At 39.3% G+C, this 23527-nt stretch overlaps 1 protein-coding gene across 3 annotated transcripts; it reads left to right on the forward strand.

Moving 5' to 3' along the window:
• Window positions 1–1846: 1846 nt before the first annotated feature.
• On the forward strand, window positions 1847–22657 carry BVES (blood vessel epicardial substance). Of its 3 annotated transcripts, XM_026036625.1 has the most exons (9): window positions 1847–1957; window positions 2738–2971; window positions 5120–5244; window positions 8606–8793; window positions 9446–9554; window positions 11630–11797; window positions 14574–14715; window positions 20041–20144; window positions 22383–22427. In XM_026036625.1, the coding sequence occupies exons 2-8, from the start codon at window positions 2749–2751 to the stop codon at window positions 20106–20108; spliced, it is 1023 nt and encodes a 340-aa protein (XP_025892410.1). In that variant the 5' UTR covers window positions 1847–1957; window positions 2738–2748; the 3' UTR covers window positions 20109–20144; window positions 22383–22427. The 3 variants fall into 3 exon arrangements, with proteins under 3 accessions (XP_025892410.1, XP_025892407.1, XP_025892409.1); XM_026036622.1 differs by lacking the exon at window positions 20041–20144 and having other exon boundaries at window positions 22383–22657; XM_026036624.1 differs by lacking the exon at window positions 22383–22427 and having other exon boundaries at window positions 20041–20351.
• Window positions 22658–23527: the final 870 nt, after the last annotated feature.

The following is a 23527-nucleotide window of genomic DNA, read 5'->3' on the forward strand; positions in this document are numbered from 1 at the left end:
TTTTGTTTGTTCTCAGCCCTATGAGGACCTTTTACTATAAAAGACTTTTGATCAAGTCACTTAGAGAAACATCTTTCCTTGGTGACAATTTTGATGGTTGATTGTGGCCTTAGTATCAGTGGCTAACAGGGAAGATGAGGTGAGGAGCAACTTCTCCAGGTGAGGAGCAACTTCTTTACTGTTAGGGTGACAGAGCAGTGGAACAGGCTGCCCAGGAAGGTTGTGGAGTCTCCTACTCTGGAGGTCTTCAAAACCCGCCTGGATGCCACCCTGTGCCACATGTTCTAGGTGTGCCTGCTTGAGCAGGAAGGTTGGACTAGATGATCTGTAGAGGTCCCTTCCAACCTTAAATATTCTGTGTATTCTGTGAATTTGTGTTTTGGTTGGGTTGTGAGGCGACTGAGGCTATTGTGGGCTGTGTAGATGACTGGCTTGGTTGGATGGCTAGGCTTCAAATATGTGATTCTTTACAGACAAGTTTAAAAAGAATAAGGTAGCCTTTATTTTTCCCAACAATGACATACAAAACTTCATATTAAAAAAAAAAATTTTTGGAAAGCTTCCTGGTTCTGTAACCAGATGCATCTGCAATTACTTTTGCTGGTCTGTTTTGATCATGAGTAGAACTGATAGCTTTACGGCTAGTTCTGCATGCAAATTTGCTTGTGTTTGTTTCTTTGCCAAATGATGCCATTTTTAGTGTACTTTATGGCAGATTATTAGGCAGGTGAAGGGTTGAATATCCAAAGAAACACAGTTGATATAGTTTCTTACAAGACTTGGGGATCCTGCTATTTCTCTGTAAGGAATTTATATTGTTCAAAAATGGGATCAACAGGATGTCACAAGATGAGCATGAATGCAGTTGTCTAGAGTTAGCAATAACTTTTTTTTTTAAATTTATGAGTACATTAAAATTCCAGTCCTGCAAATTCTTACCAACTCTCACGCTTTTACTCTGTGTGAATGACTTTGTTAGGTCAGGGGGACTGTTCTTGTCACTCTAACAACTATACTCTTGCATAGGAACTATAGAAAAACAGGGATGTAAATGGATAATGCGTGGATGGTAACTGGACCATGCATTTATTGAGCCACCATAGTTATTGGTACTATAATTTAGAATAACATTATGCCAAAAAACACACTTTAGTTAACCCTTGTAGAAAAACTGATATAGGAATGGAGAGATACGAGCTTATTGAGAAGAAAAAAAAAACATTATTGTCTGGTTTTTTTTTTTTTTTGTTGTTTATTTTTTTGTTTTTCTTCCATTTGAAGAATGTTGTTTCCAGCCAGAGGCCATACCTTATGTCCATAACAGTGTTTGATCTCGCAGGGTGTCTGAGTCATTTTACAGTATGACTTGTGTGTGACAGGGTCTGGCCATCTGAGGGCAACTGTAAGAGGGCTGGGTTGTTATTCACGATGTCTTCTCACTATTGCTGGAGTTGTCCGAATTGCTTAAAACTTCCACACAAGTTGATGAGAAGTAAGAAAAAGCATCGATGAAACTAAAACAGCTCCAAACTCCTTCACAGCCCACTGAACACTTGTAAATGACAGAGACGCCAAGCGCATCCTAGACCGCAGGAGATGTTGAGTGGATTGGCCATGACTTTGCTGTCAAGCAATTAATCTATTCAGCAGACCTTAAGCACATAGAGCAGGGGCATGCACAGTCTCTACAGAACTTACATGAATGCAAATCCCTCTTATGGAGTGTGTTTGCTCACAGCTGCATGTGTTTTGTTAATGAAAGTCAAGCAGAACTCAATATAATCCCAGTTGCTGCAGCAGTAGGGGCCGTGCGTACTTTGCTGGAAACAGGAGTCTCTTTAGGAATAGTGCTGGTCCTCCAGCTAGAAATTGGTCTTTAGCTGTTCAAAGCACATTCTGGACTGTTTCTAATACTGACCCTAGTCTGTTCCTTACAGAGGCTTTCAGGATTTTAAAGGTGATATCTTGAAATCTTCTGGTTTATCTTACTAGCTAGTTTTCCGTAAGAGAACTTTTCTTCTGTAAGAGAACTTTAAGAGAACTTTCTTTTCTTCTTTGTTTAGAGGAGAAGAGTTTTTTTTCCTTTACATTTTAAAGAAAATCTGTATTTATTATTACTGGGGGAAAAAACGCCTATGTATTTTTAGATTAGAAATCATTCTCTTAACTGCCCCCACTTCCTCCAGGAGTTCCATATACTTATTCTTATATATTCTTATCCCATATAATTTTTTATTCTTATATTCTTGTTCTTACATATTTATTTACTGTTCTAATTCCTCCCCTGCCCCCATTTAATGAGGGAGGCCAAAATCGTATTTTTCTTAGGAGATACCAAAACGATCTGCAAGAACGTCAGATTTTTTTGTTCTTTCCTTCTACATAAGACTTTATCTAAGATTATGGATCCATTCAGTAAGTGGTAGTTCAAAATGCGATGCCTGTTCCTGTGGAACTGGATGACATAGGAAGACATAGGAGGTCTTTATGAGCAGTTGAAGCTGTAACAGCTGTTATTCAACCAGTGTTGGGTTTGAAATTTTGAAAATTTTGAAATTTACACTTTAAGACTTATGTTCAGGTGAAAGAGATGGTAAAACATTACTGAGCTATGAATTTGGTCTGCATTTTTAAATTATTTGTAGAATTTCCATTAATGATAATGGAGAGATAGACAAGGAATTTATTTTTTTCCAATGTATGTTTAATGCACGGTTGCTTCTCTCTTGTTTTACAGGAATCTTCAAGATGAATACCACAGCAATGAGCCCGCTCACCGTTACTCCCTTGGGTTTTGTTCCAGACTTAAAAAATGTCACCCTTGTGCCTTTCAATGAGACCGCATGTGAAAACTGGAGAGAGATTCATCATCTCGTTTTCCATGTGGCCAATATTTGCTTTGCAGTTGGACTCGTTATTCCGACAACTCTGAATCTTCATATGATTTTTCTACGAGCCCTGCTGACCATAGGTAGGCCAGTTTGCTGGGGACATCATGAAGTAGAAATAGCAGTAAACATTATAAATAGCAGTAAACATTATAAATAGCAGTAAACATTATAAATAGCAGTAAACATTAAAAATAGCAGTAAACATTATAGAGTGTTCTGGTCTCCTTGGTTTATGGTGGAAATCCAGCATATATTCATGATCGTTGTACTTTGCTGAAGGTATTTTTGATGTAAGCCTCTTTCTGCTCTGAAAGACCTTATCTAGAAAAGGTTTTATATATAAATATATATATATATATTTATATATATAATGTATATATTTCTGTGTATATATATACACACACACACACCATATATATACATATATATATAAAAGAGAGAGAGATCCTGACTCTTCAAATTTTGTGAAAATAAAATTGACAACTTCAGACTTACTTAGAGGTTCAGGCCCAGCTGGCTGCTTATAGTTTATTAGGCTCTGAATCCTGGTTAAGTGTATGGATTATTAAGATGTTAGTTTTAGGTTTCATGTGAATAGTGGAGCCATGTGTTGGCTAGTATGCTGGCTTAGTGCCTCTGGAATACATGAGGTCATGACATTTGCTCTTCAGTGTTATTTTCATTTCCAGTTTACCAATTGTAGTTTTCAGTATAGTGAGTCTGGGTTCCCCTGGGGTAGGTCAAATTTCTTCTTTCACTGTGGGCATTTCATGGCACAGAAAGATTTGATTTCAGAGAAAATATTAAATTTGCCATATTTGAGACTAAGCAAGCATGCTTTGAGTTGTAGCTTTGTTGGAGTTCCACAGCTGTTTCAAAGCCTTTGTGGAGCAAAGTCTTAATTACTAAAAGAAAAAGCCATGACAGTCATTACAGCATAGGGAGGGCGTGCTGTAGAGACCCAGGTGATACCTGCTGGCATCAGAACCCGGGGGATGCTCAAGGGTTTTTAACTGAGAATACTAATTAGTGCAAAAGTGGGCATCAGTTGCCTGATAGAACCTCTGGAGCTGAATTGGCAATGATAATGATTTTGTCATTTCTTTATTTACAGTTATGATAGGGTAAATCATCAAAACAGACTTTGCTAATGACCAGGGGTCTCAGTGTTGTGAGACCTTTTGTCTGTGCAGTTCCCATTTAAGAACAGTGGGAGTTCTGCTCTTGCAGAGCTTAACTGCTTTGGGCTCTTGGCTTTTTGTATTTTGAACTGAGAAACAGATTTGGAATCAGAATTTCTCAAACTGAGGTGGCAGCTGGAAGCAAATATATTCTGTGAGCAGCACAAGTAATGAAGCTTGGTTTCCTATGGATGTGTCCTTTGTGCTGTTGTCCCAGCCATGTGCTGCTCCACAGTATCACCCCTCTTGAATTAGGACAGTAATTTGATACCTTTTCTCTGTGGCTGGCTTGCTGTTTGCATCAAGCTTACAGGAATATCTGTCTGTGACCTCTACCATTTGTCAGATGTGCCTGAATTTGGTCAGTTTGTTCATATAGTCTTTATATGCTAAAAATACTCATAATCATACAGCATGCCTTAGCTTTTAGAGCAACAGGCATTACTGGAAGTGAAATAACCAAAGAAGAGAATGCATTTGAAATCTTCTCTTTGATGGCATACAAGTGAAGTCTGGTTCCAGCTGTGCCTTTGTCACAAAGCAGTGACAGTGATTCCTTTATGTTTTCAAAAATATCTGTGCATGACTTTAGACTTGTTGTAACCATTGTTTACTAAGGAATGTTCCTGGCACAGATGATGAGGGTTCATTTCTCTTGTTTGTCTAATTAATACAATACTACTAATAAAGTTTCATGGGTTGGTTAGTTCTTATTGTACTGAACAGAGTCTTCCCTGATCCCACATCACCTCTGTGTTAGTAAGATTATGGGGTCTGTACCCTTTTGCCTTCCTCAGTCCTGAGTTCTTGTTCCTTCAGCACTGTAAAGCTGTGCGACAGCCCAGGCTGGTTGGGGGCCAGCAGTGCCTGTTTGTTGGGTAGTCCAGAGGGGTATTGATATACAGAATCTAAGTGTATGTAAAACTTGTAGCAATATATTGCTTTTCAGTTTACTTGTATCCTTTCACAATGAATAAATTCCTGATAGTTTTGTGGAAAAGTATTTATTGATTATTGACATTTAACTTGCTGTGTTAATTTCTACAGGATGTGCATTGTTCATCATTTGGGCTACGCTCTACCGCTGTGCCTTGGACATAATGATCTGGAATTCTGTGTTTCTGGTTGTCAACCTCTTGCATTTTATATATCTACTGTATAAGAGAAGACCGGTATGTATAACAACTAAATACTACAGGTCAAACAAATAAAGATGCCTGAAGAGGGGAACTTGTCCCATGTTTGCTGGACAAACCTGTCAATGAATTACACACAGCTTCCTTCTGACTGCCTCCATTAGTAAAGAACCAGCCCATTAGTATTTTTAGCTGAACTTGTTTCAGTATGTAGCTTCTTATATATTCTTCCCAATTCTGTTATTTAAAAACTATGTGTGTTTCAGAAGTTACTCCTCCTTTATTGGAGCCTCCCAGTTACAGAATTGAAGCATGATGCATGGTGGTTGTCTATGTCTTTTTGCTGTCTTGCATGTTGTGTTTATTGTCAACTTGAAGGCTTTTTTTTTTTTTAAGGATATTTTTCTAGAGAAAGCTGGGAGATGCAGAAGAGAAATTCTTGAGAAATATTTTTGAATGAGATTTTCTGTCAGCAACTATTGCATATCTCAATTTTAGTTAGTCATCCTCACAAATTACACTTTTAAGAAGAGAAAAGAATGGAAGACTGATTTCAAGTTAGTCATATTGCAGAATGAATAATTGATGCTTCCAGTTATCAAATATTTATTTTATTAAATGAAGTATGCAAAATAGTAATGATTTTCTCCTCTGACCATAAAATTATTTCAGTGGTTTTTGTTTCTTGGAGCTTTATGGATTTGGCTTCTTTAGTCTGAGTGGAAGATAAGATTCTTATCAGCGTCTCTGCTGAGCTCTGTCTTGAAATTTTGGCAGAATCCCAAAATATTTCAACCATTGCTAAACAAAACATTACACCTACCCAAATGGCTCATTTGGAATATGACCCACAGGCGTGACTGCAGTAGTCATCTGAGCTTGTAAAGAGTGAGTAGTCTGTTTTGAGGGACACCATCTAAAGTGTAGATGCAGATCTGTATTATGATGCCCTCATCACTCTCTTGGAGCTAGAAATCATGGGATCTACTTTTGTGTTAATCTGAGAATGAATTTAATCATTCTGACTTGCAAGGATCGGCTAGAGAAGGAAGTACAAATGGAATTGTTACAAAGGAGGGACTTCCTGGAAAACCTACATGCAGAACAAGGTGTTTTCTAAGTTCATGATTATATGGAACATACTCTGAAATCAAACACTCAATCAATCAAGTTTGGGGCAATCCCAAGCACGATACAATATCCCTTGCCAGATTAAATTTAACTTTTTGTCTACATAAAGGTCCTCTGAGGTGTTAAAGACTGAGGCATAAGGAACATACAGAAATTCAATCCCCCCCCTTTAATGTAAGTGTAGTCACCAGTGAAAGATGCAAGTAGTAGTTGATGCCATGTGAAACCAGTGTAACTTGAGATCAAATGACTTTAGTGTTGATCTTGCCTGCAGATTTGTCTCTGAGCCCTCCTCGTCATGTTCCTGGGGCAGAACCAATGTTACATATGTCTCGCCATCTTCTATATCAAAGAGTGACCAGCAATGAAACAAAAGTTCCATTTAAGTGTTTTGAGTTGGCTTGACATTTAATTGCAACATTTGTGTGAACAGATCAAAAAAAAATCAAGCAAAGTCTATCCTAATAGATTTGGACAGAGTAAATGCACTTAGAAATTGTACACAAAATAAGCAGTAAGTTCAGCTGTAGATAAGGAAAACAAAGTTCTCTGGTGCTCTTTTCCTATAACTTTTCTTATGAAAAAATTAAAATTTTAAACCCCATCCTTGTTCAGCCTTTGGCGAACATGTGAAAGGCATTGGTGTCTTTAACATGCAGTCTGTGTAAAATCTCAATGGGTTATAAACTTACTTTCACTTTTCATGATTGGAGGCTGTCTGGTAAAGAACAAAAAAAGTGAAGATTGCATTTTAGGGGTGTCTTGTTGAATTTTATGAACCATACAGCTGCAATGCAGAGGAGTTGTGCAGTGATGGTGTCACTGTCCCATGCTGCTTCATCTCTTTCCACTTAGGAATTTAATAACTGCACAACTGTTGTGGGATTAACCCACTGTCTCTGTCTGATGATCAGTTATGAAGTGATTCCTGTAGAGTTCAATGGCCTATACATGCGCTGGATGGTATCCAGTGAAGGGGACAGTGGGTAAATACTTCACAAGTAGAGCTAAATAGATATAGAAAGCTTAATTCTAGACTTAAATAAATCTGAAACGTTAACAACAAAAATGTCACTTTTTCCATGAGCTTTTGTTATGCCTTGTTTTTTGTTTCACACACATGTATAACTCCACTAAGAGCAGCTCACACTGCATTTTTGATGGAGAATCCACGTGTCTCCATTAGGAAAGGAATAATGGGTGCTTGATAGTTTGAGGCCCTCATGGGCTGCTGGCAGCCTGAAGAGTCCCCGTGTCCTTCTGAAACTCTTCCTGTGTCACCCACAAGGTACCCAGCAGGTTCTCAGGCTACCCTGTTATCTGTATCTAGCTGGAACATGGCTCCTGGGCCTATCTCTTCATTTCTCCTCTGTTTTAACAGTGAAATAATAAAATACATTTAGAAAGCTCTATAGACTTAGGTCATTCTGATTTGTGGTGGAGGTGACTTTGAGAGGTGACTTTGCCTCCTCTCTGCTTTTTTTTTTTTTTTTTTTTTTTCCTCTCTCTTCGTTGCTTTTCCTTGCTTTGTGCTCTCTATGCATTTCGTCTTTTTATTATCTGATGCTCCTTTCTCTGACTTGTTTTCCTCCCAGCAAATATCCCAACTTCTGTTCAAGCTGTCTCTGCTTTAGAGATGGCCAGGACACTGTCTTATTCCTGGCTGCCTTCATTCAGGAAGGACTTCCAGGCTTGGGCTTTCTGCCAGCTCATTGGGATTTTGGTAGCTCGTTGCTGCTGCCTGAGTTTGGGTGGGCTCCTAGATGTGGGATGTGCAGCTGGCACTCATTTCTTCCTCATCACGTGTGGCTTGATGGTGGTGTTTTTCAGGACTCATAGTCCTGCTTTTCAGCTGCGAGTGAGCCAAGAATGTAAGGGAGGAAAGGTGCTCCCAGGAGAGTCTGGGGGAGAGTCAGAATGAGACATGGACGTGGATGAAACATGCAAACAGCCTCCCTCCTTTCCCCTGTGTTATTCTGGCCCAAGTTCTCCTTGCATCAACAGAAGTCTCAGGAGACTCCTCGTAGCTGATTTAACATGCCATTTACATGGAAAAGCATCTTAAAGTGCCAAGGGTTCTCTCCTAATTTTAGCTGTTTTCCTCCCTTTGTCATATCCAGTATTTGTGAATAGATGTCAAACATCTTGTTTGTTTGTTTTTTCCTTTTTTAATCTTAAAGATGTAGCAGCTGCAGCATGCATGCAGTCTTACCTTTTCATTAACTAGTTCATTTGTGTTTATTGCTGTTTTTTGTTTTTATTCTAGATCAAGATAGAGAAGGAGCTTAGCAGTCTCTACAAGCGAATGTTTGAACCACTGCATGTGCCTCCAGAGCTGTTCCAAAGATTAACTGGACAATTCTGCAATATTCAGACTTTAAAGACAGGTCAAGCTTATGCTGCAGAGGATAAAACATCAGTTGATGATAGACTAAGCATCCTACTGAAGGGGAAGTAGGTTCTGTAAAGCTTGGGCACAACTTACGTATTGGGTGATGGCTGAAAATACTAGAAATCTGGAGGGTTTTGTTGGCTTTCTAAATGTTACTGTCTGTTATATACTCTGGACTACCCATGTGGGCTGTTTTGGTGTGTTAAAAGGTGTGTAGCCTTTTGTGACACTGTTTCTAAGTGACAGTGATGTATCCTACTGGGAGCATGTTATACATCCACTTTGATACTAATGGGGAATATACTTGTATCTTACCAAAAGTAGTGGCTTCCAGAACAGGCAAGAAGTCTTTGAACACTTACCATAGTCATCATCTTAGTGCATGCTTGGATTTTACGTTTTTTTGTTGGTTTGTTTGTTTTCTGGCAGTATGGCATTACCCTCCAGACCTTTTTTTCATTTTGAAAAGCAGTATTTTGAGAGTAGACACAATATCAGGCAAATACAATTTGCCAGTAGTCCGTTCTGTTTGGAATCGGTAGAGATTTAGACAGAAAATAGGCTAGCTCTTTGGCTGAAATTCCAGGAAATGCATATATCTTAGCCTGCTACCTTCTTCATTACCATTGTCAAAATCTATAGTCAAATTTAAATTATCCAGCCTCCATAATTTTCATAACTTTAAAATGTTGATTCATACATTTTTATTTCCAGAATGAAGGTCTCTTATCGAGGGCATTTTCTGCATAATATTTACCCCTGTGCCTTTATAGATTCTCCCGAATTTCGATCAACTCAGATGAATCGGGGTGAGAAATTCCAGGTACACTTTGTTTTAAATGTCACTGGATATGAACTAACTGTTTAAAAAACAAAACAAACCTCAACAGCTTAATTACCCATAATTTAAGTTTGAGCCACAGTGAACTATTTGGTTTGCATAATTCTGCTGGCTTTCTAGTGTTGATGTTTAATGATAGCCCATATCAAGAATAATGTAGAATGAAATTTTATAAAACAACCCTATAATGATGTTTGCCAACTAGCTATTCTGTTCTCTCTTTTTACTATTCACAAATTTATGTTGTGTTAAAATATTTTTAGGACAAGTTTAAGAAGTAGCTTTTACTAGGAAAGAGATTGTTTGAGTGCTTCCTTTGCTAGTTTAAAAACAGTAGATGGAAAAAAGGCTTTTTCTGCACTTAGTTGTGGTAATCTTTGGTGTTACTAAAATGAAAGATTTTAAAAATTCAGCACTAGTAGTTTGAAAGTGATGCTTATTTAAACATATTAATGCTTCTGTCATTTTGAAAATTGTTAAAGCAACATTAACTGAAAGACATCATGCTATTTTGAATAAAAACACTCCTATGGGGAGCGATATTGAGTAGTAGTGTAATTATACCAGTACATTAATGGATAGATTATACAATAGCTTGCAGTAAAAAGTGCTATTATACAATAGCTTGCAGTAAAAAGTGCTATTAGAGTAGGTTTTCTCTCCATAACACTAAAATCAGTATTTTGCTGCTGCCTACTTGATATTAACTGCATATGAATAGTAATTACTAGCCTCTGGCATGACTGGATGCATCCATACTGGTGTCCTAACGGAAAAGAGCGGGAGGAAGAGCAATGTAGACTCTAAAATCAGTGATTGATGTAATATGTTCCAGTCGAGCACGGGGCCGGGTGCCAAGGCTGGATAGCTGTCCAGATGTGCTCATTTTGTAACAGTGGGGAATCCTATAGAGTTGAAGTCCCCTCCTTACTATTAATTTTTGTTTAAAAAAAAAAAAATCAATTTTAGTGAAAGGGAAAAGCTGATGACTCGAAGTGTGCCTACCTGAAGTATTATTGCAGTCTGCTACCATTTACATCCTTCACCTCTGAATTTTCCTTGCTTTTTGTGATTTCACCCCCCTGCACCATGAGTATTCTCAGCTTTGCTGTGGGACTAGGACATAGATTAAATCTCAACGGCTCCATCTGCTGGCGATACTACTGAATTCTTCCTAGGCTTGTATGCTCATATTGCAGATGGTGAAGTTAAAACCTATGTTTGTGGGACTGTTTTTCATTAGTTCTCAGAAAAAGGAATATATATACACACACACACATATATGTGTATATATATATATATTTTATGTTTTCATTTTTTAATGATATGAAAGTAACTTGTGATAATAGAGAGTAGCTTAATTCTTTATAGATGCTTTCTTTTGCAAAATTAGCTACTGTGCTGTCTAATGGCTTTTGTATGCTGCTGCCCTCTCCTGGCATAGCATGACAAATCTGGCTATGTATTTATAAGCATTAAAACCTCCCAGGAGAAGATGTAAGCTTCCCAGTAACTGTCCGTAGCAGAATTGTCAATAATGAATCAGGTAGTTCCTCAGCTCAGGTGATAGAAGCTTGTGAGAGCGCAAGGTCTGGCAGCAAAGCAGTTAAAGGGTGTTTTTTTTTTTATCTCTAAAATACTTTCACAGCAGTCTTTGAATTATAGCAGTTGTTGCTCTTTAGTTATGATGACATGGACTTAAAACCTAGTGACATGTAGGCCTACTGGGATGCGAATAGTGTCATCGATGTAGGACTGACTATGTCTGTAAATGTTCTCTGTCATCATTATCTACAGTTGTGGACACTGTGAGAAACTTGCACTGTGATGAAACTTTATCTCCCTACAAATTTTCTGAAAAAATTAACTAGCCATATGTATCAATGTTTTAAATACAGTGATAGCAAATAGGTGAGTAATTTTAAATTTAAATCCCATTTTCAAAGGGATACCCCAAGGTGCAACTTTAAGTTATTTTAAATGTAGGCACAAATAAAATAGTATCACCTATTTTAAAGCAGGAGAGAAGTGTTAATTCTGAGTATTTGTTTCCTCAGGTCACCATTATTGCAGATGATAACTGCAAGTTCCTGTGCTGGTCCAGGGAAAGGCTGACTTATTTTCTGGAATCTGAGCCATTTCTTTATGAGATCTTTAAGTATCTTATTGGCAAGGATATTACAAATAAACTCTACTCGTTGAATGACCCGACCTTAAATGACAAGGTAAGCAGTTGAAACTTTGGAGACTTTCTTGCCTCACACAAATGGGTTGTTACCTTAAATTGTTTGCAAGCATGTTGTTTTGAACCTGCTGTGGGTGGTTGTTGCATTCATACTGATTTCTTTTTAGGGACAACGTGTGAAGTCGGCGAAACATTTTGTCAGCAGCAATATTGGTTAATGTTAGCGTGGCAATATGCAAGAAAGAGGAATAATTGAGAGCCCGAGCTAAGTGGCTAGTGGAGGTATTCCTAGCCAAGTCGTAGGCATGATGGCTAGTTGCTAAAACGATTTTTTTCCAACTTTCTTCATAATTTATGTATGCATTATAAATACAATCTTTCCACGTTCTGTGGTTTTGGATTTAATTCACCCTAACTCAAAGCAAAAAATCTGTGTTTTCAGGTTGGTTATAAATGTCTCAGAAAGGTTGAATAAGCTCTTTCTGTAATCAAAATTGTCAATGTACTGGGAAATGATCCCAAAGGAGTAACTGCCACAGGTCCTATGCAATAGACTTGAAATGTACTTTGTGCTAATTAAGCATTATATTTTTTCTCAATTTTGTATTGTCTACAGAAAAAAAGAAGAAAGAATTATTGGAAATTTTTTTACAAAAACAACAAAACTCTGCTTATTCTTCCCTCTGGGCAAGGCAGTAGAGGGTTACGCTGTCTTGTAATCAGATGCTCAAAACTATTTCAGTTCACTGGTTTCATGGATCATCTGAGTCTTGCTGATGCAATAACACAGATATTATTGCATAAATGCAGGAATGTACAATCTGTAAAGTAACCTTATAAAGTTTTTTTTTGTTTATTTAAGGGAAAAAAAAAGAGAGCAAAGATGTATTTGATTAATCAGAATGTTTTTCTACAGTAAGTGTGTCACTTCTTGAGTACAGCCTCTGCCAGGACTGTGCAGCAACACGGAGCTCTGTGTGCTGACAATTGCTTTTGGGCTGCATCTCCTGGGAGACTCCTGCTTGTCACTCAACATGCCTGTTTTTCTCTTCTTGGTTTCCTTTTTTCCTGCATGGAAGGATGACAGCATTAGGATATTGGGCCTAGTGTACCAAATCATCTGCAGCTGCTGGCTTCTGCACTGCAGAACTGAAACGTTAGTAAAAATAATTGTTGAAATGAAGGAATAATGTCACATGCAGTCACATTGTGAATTTGTAAGTGGTTGCTTTGAAGTGAAAAGTCCTTATCATACATTTGAAATACATATATTTTTTAATTCTCAGGGAGATGGTTAGACTTTAATAGAAATCTACTGCCAATGCCTGGCAGAAAAGGGTTGCTGAGTTATATAATATATGATGTTACAACACGGATTTATTGGAACATTGCAATTTCACCCCATAGGAAATTCAACTCATACTTCAAAATGTCTAAAACATGGCTGCAATATAAAAATGTTTATTGTCATAGAAAACTTCTCTTGTTCTATGTCTTTTATTGTACTTTTTTATCAGTTATTTTTATCAGTACTGTTTTTATAAGTTTCAGTGCTTGATCTTGTCCTCTTGAGAAAATATTTTGGAAACAATTTTCAAAACTGATATATGAATTTCTGTGTGCAGCTTTAGCCCTATCCTCCTGCTCACATGATACAAATTCACCTGATTTTGAAGCATATCATAACACTCTCCAAAGTTCAAATTTCTTTTAGATTCCCTTGGTCGCCAGTCACTTTTAGAAGACTTGGCATTAAATGTTTTTGTAATGTAGGTTTTCTTGCTTCCTTTCCTTCTTTTGGTCTGTTTCCTTTCTCTTTTGCCTCTTCTTGATTTTGCATCACTACAGTCTCATCCTGTTCTCTTTCTTCTTTCTCTTGCTTTCTTCTCCCTTCCTCTGCCTTAACATCTGCACCTCTCTAAAAATAATAATGCAGGTGTTGGGAAGCACATTCCTGTTAGGCTTCTTTGTGAGAACACAAGGAGCTTCTGCTCCTTCCTTGCTAGTTATTGTATTGTGTTGGGGCCACTGCTATTTTCAGATGGATGGACCTATTTGAAATTTTTAAATTAGTGCTCTGTTGTTTGTACAGAGTGTGGAAATCGAATGGGTGCCCAACCTGTTGTGCTGGGTGAAATCGAGGCTCAAAGTGACTTTCCACCTTTGTGCTTAGCTTGTCTCTATTTTCCCCTCTCTGGTACAAATATATCCAAGTGATACGTAGATGTGTGTCAATATGAACTGCACAGGACAGAAAAGATCTGTCTAATTGTGTTCTAGCTAGTAATATTTTTTTACATTGCTTTGTGCTATTTGCTGTAACATGCTGAGTATGTTTCATTCCCAGTCCTTTACAAATACTAGAAGCATGCAAAGCAATGCAAAACTGATTTCATAATTTTTTGTAAGTTTATTAAATTACTTTTTCGTTTTAACTTCTTTTCCAAGTGCTTTTTTTTTTTTTTTTTAACAAAACCAGCCATGTGAACTTAAGGTTAGTGTAATTGCAATAACTTCTAAAAATGTATGTGATTCTAAAAATTAAGTAAAAACGAAGTGTTTTGGGAAGTTGTAATTATTCTTCCCCAAGCGAAAATCATATTGTACAAGTCCTTCCTACACAGTTAGAATATTTTCATTTAAATCAGTTTACCTTGCACAAACTCTTCTGCTTTAAATGAAATGATTCATGAATAGTCATAGCTGACCTCAGAGCCTCTACTACAGAGGAAATACTTATTTTCCATTTTTATTTCTGATTTCCCTGACAACTTTTTAAAAGACCTCTTTTTTTTTTTAAATACATATATATATAGGCCTCCAAAAAGATTGATCGGCAGCCTAGTCTTTGCTCCCAGCTCTCCGTGATGCAGATGAGAAACAGCATGGCCAGCACCAGCGACAGTGAGGACGGCTTGCAGATGTTCCTGCGTGGGACCTCCTCTGCATCCTCTCTTCGTGAGTTCTCAAAATAGTTGATGCCAATTTTGAACACAGCTTGGCTCATCATGAAAAACCATTGCAGTGCTCCTGCTGCCTTCAGTAGGAGCAGAATTTAGCTTATTTGGGGTGTTGCTGTAAACTGAGTAAGTGGAAGGACCTAATGCAAGGAGTTCATAACCTACCTGAGGCTTTGTAGGATAACTTAAGCTCCCTCATCTAGATTTTTTTTGGGGAAAAAAACAAGCAGTGTAATAATTTATGGCATAGTATGAATGTATATAATGCAAATTTCTTAAGATAATAGAGCAAATCAGTGTGAAGCGCCTGTCACAGTAGTGTCTCCTCTGGTCTGTGATCAGTGCTTGTAGAAACTAAAAATCAAATAACCAAGCATCAACCATTTCCTCACAGCCGCTGGGTGCTCTGCACTTCCTCCTGAATTAGTTTGTGTTGGCAAGGTCTGGAGAAATGTGGTGTGGAGCTAATATTTTGAAGAAGCTTGGAAAATTTCTGAATATTCAGGCTTTCCTTCCCTGTGCTTTGTGTGACCAGAGTAGTACAGAACAGGTGAAATAAGGGAAGCCATGGCCTGACGCTTTGTTTCTACCCTTGCAATTTATATTTTTATAGATTTTTTTTCAAAACAGTTCTTTGTAAGCTTTTTTTGTTACTTTTAATTTCATTGGATCTAAGTGAACTTAAATAGTAGTCTGAAATTTGAAAACAGATTTGAACAAAATTCCCCAAAGATGCTCAGTTGTCTTATTTGGCACAAGCTGCTTATTTAAGGCAATTTAAATCTGTGAGAAGATCAGTTGTCATTTACTACAGTTAAACTCTGTACTGAGGTGAAAGAGTGTTTCAGAGTATTTAGACATTCCCATTTCCTTGTCTATTCGGCACTGTCTTCCTTGCAGCTCTCATCTGGGAGCCCCCTCAGGCCTGGAGGACCAATTCCTTTCCTGTCCTTTCCACTGGGACAATTTGCTTCCAAGTGGATGGAAACAAAAGCACCGCTAGTGTTTGACTCGGCGGGAATGCAAGAGCGATAGCTGGCGATAGTTGTTGCAGACTTGTGAAAATTCTGGCTTTGTTTTGCTTCTCCTCTCTTCCCTGAGAGGAGACTTAGAACCACAGAATACTTGCGGTATGCAGAGACCCTTAAAGATTGTCTAGCACAAAATCTTACTCAAAGTGGGCCCGACTAAAGCAGTCGCTCAGGACTAATGCTTTGAGTTTTTCCAAGGGAGAGGATTCTACAGTCTGTCTGGGCAGCTCATTTCAGTGCTTGACTACCCTTGTGAATAAAACTTCCTTATGAGTATTCCAAATTTCTCTTATCACAGCTCATGACCATAGTCCCTTGTTCTTTAGTGCCTGCCTCTGAGAGGAGTTTGGCTCTGTCTTCTTTATATCCTTCTGCTGAGTAGCTGAAGGCAGCAGCAAGGTCACCTGTGAGCCTTGTCTCCATGAGGCTGAACAAACCCAGTTCTTGCAGCCTCTCTGTGTTTGTCGTCTGCTTCATCCTCAACCATCTTGGCTGCTCTCCACTGCCCTGCCTGTATCTCTGTGTCTTTCTTACCCAGGGGAGCCTGAAGCCGGATAGAGTACCTTCCAGAACCTGCCTCACAAGAGCTGCATTAACCTCTTTCACTGACCTGCTGGCTAACCTCTTGCTAATATGGCCTGGTATATGGGGAGCTTTCTTCTCCCCAGGGCCACGCTGCTGATTCCTGGTCAGTTTGCTGCCCACCAGGACCCCAGGCCCCTTTCTGCCAAACTGCTTTCAAACAGGCCAGTGCCCAGCCTGTACCGCCGTGTCTGGTTGTGCCAGGTATCCTGGGTGCACAGGATACCTGCCCCTCTACTCAGCTCTGGTGAGGCCGCACCTGGAGTACTGTGTTCAGTTCTGGGCACCCCAGTATAGGAGGGACGTGKAGCTTCTCGAGAGGGTCCAGAGAAGGGCAACCAGGATGATTAAGGGAATGGAACATCTCTCGTATGAAGAGAGGCTGAGTGAGCTGGGCCTGTTTTCTCTGGAGAAGAGAAGGCTCAGAGGGGATATGATTAATATGTATAAGTTCAGGAAGGGAGAATGCAGGGAGGAAGGGGACAGGCTGTTCTCACTGGTGGCCAGCGATAGGACGAGGGGTAATGGCCACAAGCTGAAGCACAGGAAGTTCCGTCTCCAGGTGAGGAGCAACTTCTTTACTGTTAGGGTGACAGAGCAGTGGAACAGGCTGCCCAGGGAGGTTGTGGAGTCTCCTACTCTGGAGGTCTTCAAAACCCGCCTGGATGCCACCCTGTGCCACATGCTCTAGGTGTGCCTGCTTGAGCAGGAAGGTCGGACTAGATGATCTGTAGAGGTCCCTTCCAACCTTAAATATTCTGTGAATCTGTGAATCTGTGCAGGACTTTGCCTGTGTGAAACTGTATGTGGTTCCTGCCAGCTCTTCTCTCCTGCGTAGGAAGTCTGTTTTGACCAGCCTTGTGCTCTGGTATATCAGCACTCCCCTCACTTCTCTGTGCTCTCCACACTTGCTATGTGTGACTTCCATCCTCTCCGCCAAGTCATTAGGAAACACATTTAACATTATAGGCCTTGGTATCGACCCCTGAGAGACACTGCCAGTCACTGGCAGCCGGGTGGATTTTGTTCTGCTCTTCACCTGCACAGCCTTTGTGTCCTGCAGCCCTGCCAGCTTTCCACCCACTGTGTAGTTTGATGATGCAGTCCATTTCTAACCGGTTTGGCTAGAAGGATGCTGTGGGAGACTGTTCGAGACCTTGTTACAATCCAGGTGAACAACATCCACTGCACTGGCCTTGTCCACAGAGCCTCTCATCTCCCCACAGAAGACAGTCAGCCTGATCAGACACAATTTGCCTCTTGTCCTGCTGCTGGGCACCTGTTTTACTCTTAAGTCATGAATTGCCCTCCAGGCCCATGTCACTAGACGCAGAGACCTGGGAGTTGTCAGGGCAAGCCTTACCAGGGAGACCCAAGGTAAAAAAGCCTTTTCCGTGTCCTCTGTCATTGACTCATGTCCCAAGGCTGAGCCTCAGCTGCAGTTTCCTTGGTCTTCCTTTTGTTGCCAATGTGCTTACAGAAGCCCTTTTCTTTCCCTTAACTAGCTGCAAGTCTGGCTGAGCTTTGGCTTTCCCAGTTCTGTCCCTGCATGCTTGGACAGTGTCTCTGTATTCTTCCAAGGTAGTTTATCCCTGCTTCCACTTTCTGTGTACTTCCTTTTGGTGCCTGAACTCTGCCAGGAATTTCCTCTTCATCCATGCCAGCCTCCTGCCACGCTTGCTCAGCTTTTTGCACACTGGGATGCACTACTCTTGGGTTTGGAGGAAGATGCCCTTGAATGAAGATCAACCAGCTCTGCCCTGGGCCTTGTGGGACATGTCCCGTGGGGATGCTGCCAAGCAGGTCCCTAGGCACACCACTGCCCAGAAGTCCAGGGCTATGATTCAGTGTTTCTGGCACCTTCTCTGTCTCTTAAACTCCTGGTCATTGCAGCCAAGGTCACCACCAGTCTTCCTGTCTTTGACCGGTTCTTCCTTGTTCATCAGTGACAGGTCCAGCAGAACGCCTTCCCTAACCAGCTCATCAGCCACCAGTGTGAAGAAACGGACCTCAGCTCTCTGCAGAACCTGCTGCACTGCTCACACCAGGCCCTTTCTGCCACTACCGGGCTGCTCAAAGTTCCCCACGAGCACCAAGACCTGAAATCACAAGGTTTCAACCCGCTGTCTGAAGAAGACTTCAATCCCCTTCCTCTTCTGTATCAGGCAGTCTGTAGCAGATACCTGCTGTGAAGTCTGCCCTGTTGCTCTGCCCTCAAAAATTTGCCCATAAGGTGTTGACTTTCTCCCACTCCACGGCAAAGCTCCCTGCCTTCAAGCCCTTCCTTTGCACAAAGTGCACTTGGACAGATCCTCTCACCTGGAAGCCTGAAGGGAACTGTGAAGCTGCGTTTGTGCAGTTAGCTAGAACTGAAATTGTCTCTCGGGATCAGCAGCAGAACACTCGCACTGCTATGGCAGCTTTGGGAGAAAGTAATGGAAATAGATGCAATTTTCAGCCATGATTACATTAATCTTTAAGATGCATCCATTCTTAGCACCTACTCGATAAACTACTCTATTGTGCTTTTTTATATCATATGTTTTCTGGTATTTGCTGTGTACTTTCCATGAAATGGAGTCTTAAATGTCTGTTATGTTGTGAAATTACCCACTGCAGTAGCTGTTGGTGTTGATCCTGCCATCACACCATTGCCAACGTACCAAATCCCAGAGTCCAACTTTTTATTTATTTTGGAGGTGTGTTCGGGGTGTCCATATGACAGTATATGATACGCCTCAGGAAATACAGTCATTTCTTTTTCTTTACCTTTTGATTAATGCAGAATTTCTGACTTCCGTACATATGACTTGATAAAAGATTATTTATCTCACCAAACTATAATGCTTCATCTTTTCTTTTGCTGAAATGGCTGGTTAGTCCATAATACTCAGGTATTGTCCTTTGCTACGATGGCTTCCTATCAAGGGGAGCTCTGCCTGAAGCCTGGCACTGATGCTGTACTGTAGCTGTGTCTGCACTTCCCTTCAGAGTCCAGAGAAAACTGAGAAAGAAAAAAATGGCGTTTAACTTATTCCCTGTTGTGATTTTAAAGACCAAAACAAAAAAAAAACAGCAGCACAGTTAGTCTACTTTTCCGTTTTTTAGGGTTTGGTATGTGGTACATACTGAAGCACAGTCCTGTATTGCCCTGGATCCTCCTTCTGCAGCCGTTAATTAGTTTGTTAAAAGAAAAGAATTGGGGGAAAAAAAAGAGAGAGAGAAACAGAAGGTTTTAGTGAGGAGCAAGTGGAAATGACATGCGGGAGAGGGAGAGAGAGACTATTACCTGTATGGGAGCCCTACAGGAATTCTCTCTTGGCATTGCTAGGTGACAGGACAGGCTCTCATCTGGACAAAAGCTTCTCATTGCAAAGATTGTGTCTGACTCCTATAGTACAAACAGTACAAATCTTATTCTCCTAATTTCCATATTCTTGCAAAAGGGTGAATTTATTTTTTTATAATCAAACTTTTAAAAAATATGCTTTTATCCTAGCTATGCTCCAAGCTATGAGTTTTTATCCTATGTGCTCCAAGCTATGAGTTTTGATTAATTTTCTAAAAATGACCTAGAAGGTTTTTCAAAAGGTTTGTCAACAAGAGGGAGAAAAATATTAATTGGTAGGCTGCAAACTGCAATTATTAACAAAAGTGTGTTTTGAATTTAACTAAGAAAAACCCAACTAACTGTCTGCTTTTATATTAAGGAAATAACCAACAAGAGTTCTATAATGCTTACGGAGTGAGTCATTTGCAGCATGATGTTTTCTGTTGATAACATCACATTAACTCAGCAAGCATCCTCAAAAAGGTATTAAAGTGGGATTTATTTATCACGTGGTACTTGTGCTTGACGTATGTGCTCCATCTCTATGTAACTTATTAATAAATGAAATCAATGTGTCTCTTTTTCCGAAATGTGAGTTGAGTAGGAATAGTCGAACTCATTCAGAAGGGTAGCTACAGCTTTCAGTTCTTACTGGAAATGTTTTAATATTAGTTTCTGCACTATCATTCTATTGCTTTCCTATATAATGGTTAATAATTCCTAATATATTTCCTAATAATCATTCCTATGCTTACTAGTGTAATAGGCATTTGGACCTGGGTCCTGTGCAGTAGGGCAGCATATGGAAGACCAAGAGCAGTCCCCTGAACATCTGGATAGTTCAGGAGAGAGGTAAAAATAGACAAGTTTTCTACATTTGGAGAAAGCAAGGGCATGTCTTTTAACCAAGTAGAACTCCAAGTAAAGACACTAAGACATTCCCACCAAGTGTGGAGAGTGTTAGGTACAGCCTTGTATCCTGCTCAACAGACTTAATGGCGCCTTTCTGGAGAGAAGTAAGCTCTTTGAAACTTAGAAAACTGTGCTGAAAAGAGTGAGTAACTATACAGATACAGAAATCAACAAAAAAACAAAATAAAAACCAATGAACTAGCCCAACATTTTCTGTCTTCCTTACCTCTGAATGTAATTTGTTCATGTTGCCCAACAAAGTCACTTCTGCACCCATTTATGCACAAACCTTGGGTTTAGATGAATGAATGATCTAAGCATACCTCTTTTGGCCATAAGAACACCTATACGCGAAGACAAGTGCTAAACAATTCCTGTATTTTAAAAGCATCTGTAATTAACCCTTTGTTATAGCAATTCATCTTTGTTATAGCAATTCATCAAGTAGTTTTGTTAGAAGAAATGTTAGAAGGAAATATTAATATATTTGTAACCGAGGTCTAAAAAACTAATTCCTAACAGTTTTTGCCTGAATGTGACTTAAGAAATGCAGTAATGTAATGCCTGCTGGTCTTGCCTGTAGCTGATATTTTGTTCTGTGTGTGTTTAAAAAAAAAAAAAAGTGCTTCTGCGGACTTTCTACTCAGAGCAATTTATTATAGGTAAGGTAATTTTTTTAAAAAGTAATCTTTGTAATAAGAATAGCTCTGCGATAACAGTATGTTATGGCTGTCAGTATTTTTTTTCAAGAAAACTTTACTTCTTAGCTTCTATACAGGAGATCTGTCAGAGATTACCACTACTTGCTCTCTCTTCTGCAAAGATATTTAAAAGATTTTCCTGCTCTCTTTGGTCATCATATGCTGGCTGTTTAGAAGCTTCTGCCACTGTGATTGTATCCCTGTGGAAGAGGGGACTGAGAGAACAAATATTCAAGTACAGGTGCAATTTTCAGAATGAAGAGTAAGAAATGAACCCGTTTGTCTGATGTTAAGGGAGTTCTGTGAATACACCCTCCTACGTAACATCTGCATACAACAGAGGATCAATTCATGCAGTGGTATCTGGCACCAAACTTCTTGTTAACCTCTTATCTCTAGCAAGCTCTAGGCAGTCCACTAGCACAGCAGCAGCTCCTTAGAGCAGGGAGATCATGCTGGAATTCAAAGGGCAGGTGGCCTTCGTCTGACAGCATCTGTTTTTCTCTGTGGTTGTTTATGCTGGGGATACACTTTACATGTCGTATTTCTAAAGCAGTTAGGGCTATGATCATTTACCCAGCTGAGGTCTGCCCAGTGCAGCTGTGAGGCTTGTCGCAGTTGAGGCAAGTATCCAAACATAAATGTACCATTTATGCTGTAGGTAGCTGGTCATAGGGCGCTTTGGCAAGAGTGATTTGTGGTTGGCTGAAAAGAAATTTCATGAGAGAAGAATTGGGAAGGAGTGTTGAGCATCTCATGAGCATCTCATGCCATCAAGACTTGCACTGAAATCAAGGAGAATTCTCTGTCTCTATTGCCAAATCAGGGAGAATTCTCTGTCTCTACTGTCTGTAAGATTTGAACCTGGAAGATGTTAGTGTTTCAGATCCTGTTGGCTGTTTCACATCTGGAGTTTTCTGATACCAAGGGCCAGATAGTTGCAAAACCCTCAGTTATAAAACTGTTCTATTAGGGAAATGGAAAAGATCATAAGACTTTCTCACAATCAGATCACATTAGATTCTGGCACTTTGTTAAAAATAGGTATGTATATATAACAAGCATTTATTGTTAAATTAATTGTGTAATTTATTTGGAATTATGGCAGGCCCAGGTCGGACATCTCCCTACCTGAGAACTTCAGCAAAAATGAAGCCAATAGAGGAAAGTGTTGAAGATGATGTCTTTGAAGCACCGTCTGCTGATAAGTTTGAAGTCCAGCGGCTTCCTTAGACATCCAAACACATCAGAGTTTGTACAGAACTCCAGTGCAAGAGGAAGAGGCTTCATTTGGAAGGAATCTAAAAGCTAAAAATATCTTTACATGTTTGAATTTAGCACAGCATATACCAGTGCCTCCTAGACAGAATGTCACATTTTATTTTACTTCTAATAATAATAAAAAAAAAAAAATCTGAGTTTTATTTTTGTTTATTGACCACGAGTATTTGTTTTACATTTCCTTTGATTCTTGTTGTGAGTTTTAGGATTAAATGGCTGACTAACCTGACATTTCTAGAGAATTACTAGGGGCAGAACTCCTACTTCCACCCGCTTTTTAGAAACCTATATCTTAGTGCTTTTCAGTGGGAGTTTTTGAAACTTTTATCCAAAGCTATATTGCTTTTTTTCTAATCTCACTGTTGTGAGAGTCTCAAATGAAATAATACATATCAGCTTCAGTGTATATCAATAGGTATTTGACTCTAATTCTCATATTTTCTAACCTGACTGCTTGACTCTACAATCATCATAATGGCTTTAACTTTTTTTTCCTCCAAAAATCTTAGGTTAATGTTGCCCTTCCAAACATAACTTTTTTAGGTAAATGTACTACACTAATTCTCAGTTAGTCCCTTTTTTTTCTCTCAGTAATTTTCCAAAATCACAACTAGATTGGGCAGTCAATTCCTGGTAAACATGTATGTTTTTTTACGAAACTATGATAGTACTAATGCTTCTCAAAGAAAAGATTTTAGTTATTATTTTTTTTAGTATGGTCAAAGCAACATGTTTTTTCCTTAGTCTTATCCGCTGAATGACTGATCTGTTTTGGATTATTGGGCAGGTTTTGTAATAGGTGCTGATAGCAGTCCTTTCTGTGGTATGCCAGCACATACATGGTAGCTGTAAATCTGCTTTTGACAATTCGTAAAATATATTATGCAACAAGTTAGCTATTTTAACACAAAAGACTATAGGTGCTTGTATACGTACTGTCGAGCAGAGTTGACTTGAATCTGTTTATGCTGT

Source organism: Nothoprocta perdicaria, unplaced genomic scaffold, assembly GCF_003342845.1.
Source record: "Nothoprocta perdicaria isolate Ctin4 unplaced genomic scaffold, notPer1 scaffold_182, whole genome shotgun sequence".
Lineage (NCBI taxonomy): Eukaryota > Metazoa > Chordata > Aves > Tinamiformes > Tinamidae > Nothoprocta > Nothoprocta perdicaria.

Bases quoted from the DNA above. Each gene is read 5' to 3' on its own strand.
- BVES (XM_026036622.1), top strand. From the start codon at position 2,749: ATGAATACCACAGCAATGAGCCCGCTCACCGTTACTCCCTTGGGTTTT. The intron at 8,794-9,445 runs GTAGGTTCTGTA...TTTTATTTCCAG, and splicing joins AGCATCCTACTGAAGGGGAA to AATGAAGGTCTCTTATCGAG. The intron at 11,798-14,573 runs GTAAGCAGTTGA...ATATATATATAG, and splicing joins ACCCGACCTTAAATGACAAG to GCCTCCAAAAAGATTGATCG.